At 41.0% G+C, this 12,007-nt stretch overlaps 1 protein-coding gene across 2 annotated transcripts in view; it reads right to left on the bottom strand.

Annotated features, from left to right (window-relative positions):
• The window catches only part of DARS (aspartyl-tRNA synthetase), a 79,800-nt gene that overhangs the window by 17,283 nt on the left and 50,510 nt on the right, over positions 1-12,007 (bottom strand). For both annotated transcript variants that reach the window (XM_006018387.3, XM_025197579.1), the window contains exons 6-7: positions 10,970-11,050; positions 10,396-10,455 (exon numbers count right to left, since the gene is read on the bottom strand). In XM_006018387.3, the coding sequence (XP_006018449.1) occupies positions 10,396-10,455; positions 10,970-11,050 (141 nt within the window). The remainder of the gene's footprint in view (positions 1-10,395; positions 10,456-10,969; positions 11,051-12,007) is intronic.

The raw sequence follows: 12,007 nt of genomic DNA on the forward strand, positions 1-12,007 counted from the left end.
TTTAAAAACTTCCAGGGTGCTTACCGGCTTTTATGTTTTGGATGGCTCCTTTGAACTTCTTTCTAACTTACTCAATCTGTAAATTCCCTTCTTTAAGTTGTATACTAGGATGGTAGATTTTTCTGGCTTGTTCTTTCCTGCTAGGATGTTGAATGTGATTAGGTTATGGTTGCTATTATAGAGTGACTCAACTACAGATACCTCTGGAGTCAGGCCCTGTGTGTTACTGAGGACTTGGTCCAGAATTGCTTCTCCTCTTGTGGGTTTCAAGACAAGTTGTTGTTCCAAAGCAGTTATTTATTACATCCAGAAATTGCATGTCTGCATCTTGCTCTGATGAGGTGTTTACCCAGTTTATGGGAAGATACTTACAGTTTCTCATTATTACTGTCTGTCCCATTTTAGCAGCTTCTCTAATCCACCTAAACATTTCATAATCACCATTACCTTCTTGATCAGGTGGCTGGTAGTACAAACCTAGTACTATGGTGTTTTGGTTGGTTTTGTTTTTGGAGTACAGAATTTCTACTCACAGGGATTGTATGGTAGTTTTCCTTCCAGATAAGATTTTTACACTGTTATTCTCTATACTACTCTCAACACAGTGTCACTCCTCCACCTGCACATCCTTACTCTGTCATTCCTATACAGTTTGTAACCCAAAATAACAGTATCCCATTGATTATCATCCTTCAACCAGGTCTCTCGAGATGCCTATTATGTTAAAGTCACTATTTAATACCAAACATTCTTGTTCCCTTAAATGCTAATGGAAAAATAAGTGAAAGGGTTTTGATAACAGCAGAAGTCATGTGTACAGAAATGTTTCCCAAAGAAGGGAGAGACGCATTTAAATTAGCTGACTAAAACTGTATTTTGCTCCAAAACATAAGTCATGTGCTTTAATTGAAAGTCTGGAAAGTGCTGTTAGAGGAGTATTCCTTTTTGTGCAATAGTTAACTTACTGTGTGTGTAGATAACCTACAGTTACCTACAAAACCAGACTGGATGTTCTCTTCACACTCTGAGGTTTGGTGTGAAAAAGTAAGTGCATGATGAAAAACATTTGAATACGTCAATGAACCTGTATCTGATTTTACACCTATGTAGCGAAAGACCCAACAGTTGGTAATCTACAGCTGCATAGAAATGCATCAGACACTTCTAGCAAACAACCAAAAGATTTTTTTTTAACAGATGATCTGCGTCACAGCACTATTTACTTCTCCTTTCTGCAAGGTGCCTGACTTGTCAGTTAGGCTGAGGAGACTTGTGGGTTTTTTTCACATGACATGACACCAAACCGCATACACCCAGAAACCAATCAAAACAAATGACATCACCATCCAAGTTTAGACAGATAACATGCGATGTAGTTTAAAACAAGCTTATGCTCATATTCATTGGAAGATGAACATTTCACTCAACTGAAAAAAAGCAAAAGAGAAAGCTGTAATGTACGACTGCCTCGTACAAATTCAGTTTACTGGCATTCTCAGAGTGATAAACATTTAGGAATGAAAGTTGCTGAGCTGGGGTCTTCGGGGACTGGTATCTTAATTGCAGGTATACTCCCAAAACTTTCAAAAAGCAGAAAGCAGAGTTTTGATCAACATTGAAGAATCAACCCTCTCTACCTCTTTTCACGTTCCTCTGCCCCAGCCCCCAGGAGATGGGCATAGGTGCCAAAATCAGAAACTGAACCTAAGTCTTCTGCATTGCAGTGTTGCCAATGGACTGGTCTAGAGGAGATATTGGAGATATTTTCTTATTTTGCTATAAGTTAGTAGATGACAATCAAAACAGTCACATTTGGAGCATGTCATGTATCTGTCTGACTAGAAGGAGATTCAAACTGAGAAAAATGGATTAGTAACAAATACCTAGCTTAGGCTGTTTAAGGGGCACATGAGAAACAAGGCCTCTTTCCATCTGTTTGACGGACAAGCACCAATTCTGTAGGTGGAAAAGATTACATTCTTAAACTATAAAACCATGGAAAGCAGGAAAAAAAGGGATTTTGCTATACTTGTTCCTTACCAATTTGAAAGCAATTATTTGTTTTGCAGCCTAAAGCTGTGCACCAGGGGTGTTCAAACCCCAGCCCACAGGTCTTGCTGCATGCCCAGAAATTTAGCCGTGGGGGAGCACGGCTTAGAAATTTGGTGGCAGGGGAGCAGTTGCAATTAACACTGCTGCTTCTCCCCTGCCACCAAATTTCCAAGCCGTCTGTGGCTGCATCAGCCCAGGTGGGCCATTCCCACATGGTTGTATTGGGTCCACAAACCAGATCCAGCCCGCGGATGGACCTGGCACTGCTCATCTGGCTGCAGACCAAAAAAGGTCAGGCACCACTGTTGCACAGTGCAACAGAACCAGGTGAGAGCTAACCTTTTTCTTTATAAATAGCTTTCGCAAGAATCTCTCTTTCCTTTCTTTAGAAAGATCACAGAGTAAACACAGTGGCCTCGTCATCCCATTTTCAACATGAATTCTCAACAAAGTTAGTATCTGTAAAACTTGCTGGACTGACAGACTTGGAGACTGAAGCTTCCCCAATTATACCACAGATACAGAACAATCAATGACAGCAGCAACAGTGCAACCCTCTCCTAAGTGCCTCAACTGGGACCCTCCAAAAGTGAGAAGGTATTTGAGTTTTTATACCCATTCAGTCATTGGCTTCCCTGTGGAGACTACCAGCAAGAATACCCATTTAAGATCTATTATGAGATGGACTTCATTCCTATTCACTAAGAATTAAACAGATCAGCAAGTCATTTCATATAGGCTGCTAAAGAGCCATCACTACCAATCAGAGCTGGATTCAAAGTAAAGACCCCAAAGGGGAAAATGCTTTAGCCTTATTACCACTTTCCTGAGCCAACCTGTCCCAAACTAAAGATCTGAAAGATTATTCTGTGTCAGTCTGAAGCACCACTTCTCTAATTTAAGCATGTTCACTCTAATAACACTTAGGACAACAGAGAACTAACTTGAGTGGTTAAAGAATTCAAACCGTCTTTAACTACCTCTGCTGATATAGCTATTGTAACATGGTTTTATAGCAGCACTGTTACTGTACCATACGTGCTACAATATCTAGGTACAACAAAGCAAACTGAAGATGGTGGCAGCATTTACTAGGAAATATTTTTGCTTTTGCCTTTATAGAAGCTACTTGACTGCAATAACTTTTTCTATAACAGTTACTTCAATAACAAATCTTCTACAGATATGAACTGCATTATCTGAATCCATTCCACAGACTGCAAAGATTCCCTCAAAGACTTAAAGGAAAAATAAAATAAGCATATACCACTTAGATTTTATACCCATTCCAGTATTAGTGCTTCAACAATGCCAGTTGATCTGGGTTTCACACACCAGCTCATGATCTTCAATAATCATGTCTATCACAAACAATGGAAGAAATTTTGCTAACAATATTGAATCTAGTACAATCTCACTCAGAACCTTTTCCCAATTTTGCTAACAATATTGAATCCATAGATTAATTGTTAGGGGCTGGAAGGGACCTTGCAGATCATTGATCCAGCCCTCCTGCTCTAGGCAAAAAGACAACTGGGGTCAAGTGGCCCCAGCAAGGTAACTGCCCAGTCTCCTCTTGAAAACCTCTAGGGTAGGTGACTGTACCACCTCTGGAGGGAGTTTATTCCACCGTCTGGACACTCTGATTGTGAAGGAGATTTTCCTGGTATTAAGCCTGAAGCGGCCTTCCAAGAGTTTGTATCCGCTGCTCCTGGTCTTCCCCAGGGGTGCCCTAGTGAACAGTTGTTCACCAAACTCCTGATGCACTCCTTTGATATAGCTACTATCAAATGACCTCTCAACCTTCTCTTCTGTAGGCTGCAGAGACCCAAGTCCCTCAGCCTTTCCTCGTATGGCTAGTCTTGCAAGTCTCTGATCATACGGGTGGCTCTTCTCTGGACTCTCAAGTTTTTCCACGTCCAGTACAAACTCTCTCAACCTTTTCCCAGTTTCACCTACCTACTGTTGACATTGTTTGTTATTTAAAGAATTAATTAAGCTTATAAATACTGTGATCACATGTACCTAGAGAAATGGGAAGAAAAATGAATCATCAGATGTAAGGGGATTTATCATCATCTTGCAGGATTGAGCTCCAAGACCCCTACTCTTGTGAAATTTGATTTGCCCTCTTCCTCAGCTTTCATACCCATAAAAATGAGCCTCACATTTTCCCAATTCATACAGATGAAGGACTATGCAGTTGTTTGTGAAACTCTTTACAAAACAGAAACACATAAGATTTAGACTGATAAATGCAATCCATTTGATTGCCTAACTTTATTCCAACCATGCAGTTGGTCCAATTAAAGATATCACCCAAAATAAATCCTTGCCATTTGCCCATAACGACTGAGACATTCTTGAAAAATTCTAATGAAACTCATGAAAGTTTTGCTTGAAAAAAGGCTTCAAGATTGTACCATAACTAAACTATGATGAACCTAAATAAAAGCTCCTATGCTTTAGATGGAGGCACTCCAAGAAACAGAAATCTGAATCTGCCCGTCAATTGTCTATAGCCCTTTTTATATAGAGAGTTTCTTGAAATATAGAGCTTTTACTTTGACAGTTTTTGCAATAATGCTTATGAAAATGCAAGGTCTTAATGTCTCTGAATAGCTCATTTAAACTGAAGTATAAAAGAGAGGGTAAGGGTATGAAAAGCAGGAAGAGTCTTTTACCAGGCTATGCAGGGATGGCTCTAATTTAGGAGTAGTAAATCAAATGCTCATTCAGTGTTCAGGGACCCAAGAAGTTTCTGGGCAGTATCAGACTTACTGATTTCCCCCCACCACCCAACAACAGTGATTGATTAATGAACAAAAGTTAAAGGAGAAGAGGCACTGGCCAGAGTCCTGGGTCTGAGATATTCCTCAGTCACCTAGATTTCACACAGATTCTAGATAAGGGTAAGACAACCTACAACCCACATGCCTGTGAAGAGGTCTGATCCAGTACAGATGATCAGCTCCACAATGCTGTGTCGCTCTGCCCCTCTGCTCCACAGTACTCTCGTCTGCTGCACATCCTGCTGCTCCGCAATGTCTAGGCTTCCCTTTGCTGCAGAGAGGCTGGGAATCCGGCAGTCAGCCCCTAGCTAGCGATTTAAACGCCAACTCAAAACATACCTATAACAACTGAGCATTTGAAACTCCTGGCTGCCTTAAGACCTACCTACACTAACGCTCCCAATATTGTTTCCACTGGTGTAACTAAACCACTGAAACCAATGACAGACTTCAGGAAAAAAAAACCTGGGCTGCCGTCTCTGTTCATGAAATAATTCCTATGCATACACAGTTTAAAACATGTGCTTCCCCACACACATACCCACACAGAGGAAGCCTTCCTTACTCTATTAACTTTTTGTCTGTCTATTCAACTCTCTCTGTGTGTTCTTTAACAAAAATTCAGGGTCAGATTCATGCATAACCATTTTGGCACCCTCTATTGTAAAGCTAGCTTATGAATAGGCATAAGCCTGACCCTGGGTTTTTGTTCCAGAACAAAGAGGGAAGCAGTTGTACTCATACAGGCATTAAAAAGACAGAAAGAAATGTGACAGAAGTAGATAGAAACTGCCCAAGAGAAGGCTCAGTGAGTACCTAACTGTAGTCACAGGAGTTAGAGCCAGGTTCTGACTACTGAAGGGGCTACACATGTAGAAAGAGGGGGGAGAAGGGACTATGATCTGATCTTTCATCCTTACGTCTGAGCCCATCAAGAGGCTAAATTGCCTTACTGAGTTTCAGATGCCCTTCTGACCTATCACAGAATCACAGAGAAGTAGTGCTGGAAGGGACCTCCACAGATCATCTAGTCCAACACCCTGCCACAGGCAGCATCTTTCCTATCCAAATCATCCTATACTCTTAAGACATGCTTTTACAATGGATCACTCCCATTTTTCAGTTTAAAACACTGCCTATGCTGCTTAGCAACATAGGGGAGGTAAAGATGGCTTCTGCTGAAGGCAGAGTTGGGGGATTAGAAAGATGTCATATACCAAATGGGACTCCAGAAGTTTCTGGACAGCTGAGGTACTGCAACTGTATTTGAGATGAAAAGGTGTCCAGGAGAGTCCATCCTCTTGAAGGTCACCAGCTACATTTAATGGATATCCAAGCAAGAAAACCATCAACAGTGAGAATGCACCACATGCACTGTCATCCTGCCACTTGTGTGTGCAAGGCAGAGTCTGACCAGCTGGCACTAATTGTACTCGCAGGTATGGATGCAAACTCTGGTGAAAATCTACTAGCTTATCATCTTAAAAAGAGAACCGAGGAACTTAACAGGTCTGTAGTTAGAGAAGAGCAAGGTCTACAGTTATTCCACACTTAGCTTCGCCCCCTTCTGCCCTGTCCCTCGTGTTTATTTTGGCATGAAGCTTTGTTTTTTCCTAACTATATATCTATTACATGGTTTTTTCCCCCCCTCCCCAGATGCACCATCTCAAACTGTTATTTCCTGCTAGTATTCCTCAAGTAGAGATCCATGGTATTATTTCTCTTTGGTCTTCACAGCTTTTTTCAGTTTGGCATCCCCAGAGGATTTCATGTGTGCGCTGCTGAGCCTTCCTGCCAGATCAACAGAAGGTATTTACTAAAACTGGACACTTCCAGCATCCCACCAGACTTCTTGCAACTTACCATGCTGCCTTTACCACTACCATTTTTAAGGTCTTTCAAACAACGCTCACATTACAGCATTTACAATACTAGTACTTCATAAATCCGAATTTTAGATTCTGAAATGAAATACACTATTCAATGATGTGCTGATGAGGGGACCAATCCAGAGAGCCCCAGTACCCCCCAAGAAGTAAACAAGACCTGAGGTTTCTTAGCATCCTACAGGATAAGGCCCTGTGAGAAGCCATTAATCTTGGTCTAAATAAAATAACTCCCACTGCGATGATAATTCAAAGTATGGTAGTTGAAAAAATAAGACATTCCTATAAGTCCCTAATGAATTCAATGCCAGTATTTTTCCAAACTTTCTGATGAAACAAATGACCATTGATTCTTGGCTTCCCACTCGCACGATTTGTTTATTGAGAATCTGTGTCACTACTATTTATTATATTGATAGTTTTCAAGAGGTGCTAGGAACCTCGCAACACAAAAAACAAAGGGCTGTTCATTTTCTTATGAGTTTATACAAATATCGTTTCAATGTGGAGTCTTGAAAGGCAGAAGGGAAGGAAGGACAGGAGCCATCTGAGCAGGGACACGCAATTAAGGCAAATGCATGATGCAGTAGAGCATATTTTTTTGGTTTCATTTTTCAAAGAAATTAATAAAAGTAAGAAAATTTAGCCAGATAATTTCTCCAAGCTAAGGTAAAAATAGTAGGTATTTGAGATTACTAAACTGGTCCAGAGAGACAAAGGTGTTCTATGTGTAGGAAGAAAGCCCAGGGAATACTGTAAGAAAAATGAACTAACAAGATATTGAGGCTAGCATCATTACTTAATATAATACTATATGTGAGATAGGCTACAGTAGTATAGTATCGCACAGTGAGGGCCAACCTTTCTGGCAGGCACAAGCTAAGTTGTGCATCCTTCCCAAATGCCACTCTAATCCCCTTCTACCGTTTGATGTGCTGCTCTGGTTTCTGGTCTCTGCCCTGTGCTCCCTGCCCTAACTGGTCCTCTGCTTTCCACCCCTCGTTGCTTCTGATGCTGTATTCCCTGCACCCTCCCTGATCTGCTGTGTGCCACCCACAAAGGCTGCCTGTGCCACTTGTGACAGGAGTGCCACAGGTTGGCCACCCCTGGTAGAACATATCTAAATTATATGCTAAATTCAAGACCTCCATCTGATATTTCAAACTGAGTTCCTATTAAGTTTCTTGGGTACCAAACACTATATTTGAGGGGAAATGGCATTTCTCTGTGTTATTCATGTTCAGTCACCCGGGATTTCATTAATAAAACAGGGACCCAGCTGTACATGGCCCTCAGCCAGATCCTAAATGTCCTCCTCCAAATCAATATTGCTTTCTGATGAATTTCAGGAAGGGGATATACAGCATCTGATTAGTTCTTTATTGTTGTTTGCATGTGTATGTAGAGATAAAGATTGCTCCCACCACCCCCACCCCACAAACTGAAAATAATTTGTTAGTTTTTCCCCTGGGTAAACACTAAACATTCTTTCATTTCTTCAAGAATGAAAAAAGCAATCACTGGGCAAGCTTCCCACCCCCATACTGGCTTGCACTGCTAATGTATCTCAGTCCTAACATACAATACCCTAACTAGCCCAGCAATGCCTTTCTTTTCAGCAGCTGATAAGTTGCAAGTTGTTTGATGGTAATATGGGCTATGAACTAAGGACTATAACCCAAAGGGAATTAGGATCCTAAAATCCCCATATATACATGGGGAAAGTTAGATGTCTCAGAATAGGATTCACGAGAGCCAGTATGCCGAGCAAAGTCTAGCTACACTAACCCGCAGGTAATCAGGAAGACAAAGGTGTTCCTGAAATCCTGCCCCTCCCTGCAAGCAAAGGTGTTATTTTTTATATATATATATTTTTAAAGCCAACAGCTTTGCAATGAGAACACTAAGCCCGGAAAACAGGAGACCTGGGTTCCCCTTCTCTTCTTGGGGAACCCAAACAAACACCCTAATCACTAAACTACTGATTCTTATTCTGAGACGACAGCACTCATTATCATCTTCCTGTAGCTACATAACAGCAGACAAAAATTCAAGATTCAGTGGGTTACACAGAAACAGCATGACTGTTAGGGTACACTCTGGTGAAGGGGGAGAGCTGCATTGCAGTCCTTGCTCCAAGATCCATTCAGATATTTTACGTTAAACAGTTATTGGATATAATGCACAATCAGGCCTTGGACCAGGGGTCAGAGACTAGGCCTTCTTCCTTACAGATGAATGCTTGAACTGTTAGGTTAACATATAAAAAGGATTATTAGTTACCACTCATACCCTCTCCCCTTCTGGCCGTATTTTTTTAAATTGAAAATGGCAGCCACTGCTGGCTTGTGTGGAACTCAATTCTTTAGGTGTGTACTGGGCATGATCTGTACCCACCTACTACACGATGCCGAGGGTCTAGTTCAGGGGTCAGCAATCTATGGCCTATACGCTGGATCCCGCTGCAGATGTGGGGCTTCAGCAGTTAGATGACCTGCTGCCACTACTTTTCCCAGCAACTACACAGGGAAAGTGCCTGCAAGTCACTGCTTTTCCCCTTGACTGCATGGGGAAAGTGTCTGTAGCTAGTGATCGCCCCTATGGCAGCAGGGGAAAGCAACTGCTGCTGAAGCCCCCTGCCACTGCAAGGAAAAAAGTGCCAGCTGTGGACATTTTTCCAGTGCACCTGCTGGAAAAAGCAGCAGCAGCAGCTGGGTGCTAGTGCCTACCTGCCATATACTGGTTAGTCTCTGACCCAAACTGGGTAAATTTGGCCTGCAGCCTGAAAAGGTTGCCAACCCCTAGTCTATCAGGCTTGGCTATGAGACATACCAACCTGCTCAATTCTGACAAGATGCAGGCAGTTCTAGGCATGTGCAGGACCAGAACTTCAGATGCTTAGGGAACTTCACTGGTAAAAACTTAGGACTTTATGGAATATAGGTGCCTATGGGATTGAGAAAGGGTTCTGAAGAACAGTGAGGATTTAGGCACCTACATTCTGTTTCACTACAGTAGTTAAATAGTGTACTATTAGTTGTACAGCACCACAGTCGGGTGTAAAAACAGGGCACTTGTCTCTAAACCTCTAAAAGCAACTAACCATTTTTTCTTGGACTGACAGTAAGCAAAAACCCATATCCTCTTTAAAGGAAAGCCTTGCATTTGAGTTTGTATTATTGTAAGGTCTGGGAAAATGGTACCGAGGATGCTGTTATTTGGGGCCAAAAATCCCATTAAGAGGAACCTACACTTCTCAGACATAAGCAACCAAAGAAATATCTCCCATAAGTTTCCCACTCCAGAGGCTTGAAATGAAACCTTAACTAAGAACTTAAATTACACGTTATTCCGACTTAATCCCAAATCCTTTGAATCCTTATAATGTCATCTAGAATCCCCAACCTGCACGTTCATAACCTGTTCCTTACCTGGAATTCTGTCAGTTGGACATGAGTACCTTAAAATGTGAATGTTTTCCTATCAGGAGATACTTTTATCTTAGCTGGAGTTCAATGCAACTGCATATATATAACAGTGGTTTCTTTCCTCACTGTTATTTATAAATGAACAGTTAAAACAAGCTCAGAACTATCAAACTCAAACCCAGGGGTTTTCACAGCTCCAAAAAGCTTTAGTTTACCATACAACAGTGTGTTCCTTACCCTCAAATCAATGACTCTGTTGTCCAACCTTGTATCCTGGTTTACAGTAGCTCTTCCATCCTAAAGAGTAGTGTAGAAATACATAATGAAACCAGATGCCTGCAAAGAAACATCCTAAACAGAGTAAAAGACTCTCATTAAAAGCCAAGGGTTATTTAGTAGAATGACTTCAAGTATTATTCTGGAGCTACAGTACAGCAATCCAAACCTAATTCTTCATTCCCAATGTGAACAAGAATTTAAGGGATGACCTTTCCCAATGGACATAAAGCAGAAACCAGACTCAGAGACTGCTAAGGACCTGGAATACAACATATGATGTTTCTATTTCACAAAAAGCTCCTACATCTCTAACTGGTATAATGGGATGTTGTCTGCAAAGTACTTAGCTCAGGAAGTATTATAAATGGAGAAGGTTTCAAGGAACACAACACAATCTGGACAATATAAAGGAAATTAAATGCATTCAGAAAAGTATCACAGCATTGAGAAGAGAAACTATTATGCTTTCTAGCTTTTGCTCAAGTACAAATACAACAAGTTCAGAGATATATCAATGATGAAGAGTTTTCACCTCCTCTCCTTCCACCTCTGGCCGAACAGCATCATCCAGCTGCAAGGGCAATCGGGGTTCAGCCAAACTGATCACATAGATCTGAAAGCGAGACAGTAACAGAAATAGTATAAAACCCAGTTCAAAATGAGGTGTGATATATAAAAGGGTATTTCTGGACTAAACATGAAACAGCATTTGCATAAGTCGTTAGCTAGAAGAATGTAATTTTTTCTCACGGTCAAGAACACAGGGATGTTTTCACAACAGGACTGGGAATATGTAAGTATCATTTCTTCCTTTTGAAAAATAGGAAACATCACTCGTGGGGTTTTTTAAATCTGTTTGGGGGGTTTTTTGTTGTTGTTTTTAAGTGTACACATCTGGGAGGTGCTGCATAAAGGGGGTGGCCTAATGGCCCAAACAAAAGGTTTTAAATATGTAGGCTTAATTCAATTTGGGATCTGGATCTCAGCAGGGTCATCTTAGTCCTCACTCTATTACTATTGCTATTACAGCCAATACAGCCTGGAGTTTCAAATACAGAGTAAAAGACATTCCTTTATCTTATATTCTAAATAAGCATGCAGTAAGGTGCATGTCAGCAGCATTTTTGTAAAAATCAAGTGTACCTGATTAGCATCATATTCAAGCATATTTGATCAAACTGAGTAGCTGTAGGGGCTTTTCTGGTATCCTTTCCTAAAATTTACTTCTCCACTGCACCTATTTATTATACTTTATACACTAGCTGGTTACTGTACTCCAACCCCAAGGCAACTGAGTTGCAGTGATGTTGTATGTGTAGAGTGTAAAGTGCTCAGCTGATGGTTATGTAACCATTAGTCGCTAATTCTATTTAAACAAACTGTAGAGCTACACTCCCTCTAGCTTCAATATGCAAATAGGGGAATTTGGAATTTCCCTTCTGCGTATTTCCCAGAACTTTAGTAACATTAGGTCAAAGCAAACATTACCACTGTTGAACAGACCACTTCATAAGATACCCTTTTTATTATAGTGAAGACACTTGCATTTGTGTTGAAAGAACCATCTAGG

Source organism: Alligator sinensis, unplaced genomic scaffold, assembly GCF_000455745.1.
Source record: "Alligator sinensis unplaced genomic scaffold, ASM45574v1 scaffold277_1, whole genome shotgun sequence".
Lineage (NCBI taxonomy): Eukaryota > Metazoa > Chordata > Crocodylia > Alligatoridae > Alligator > Alligator sinensis.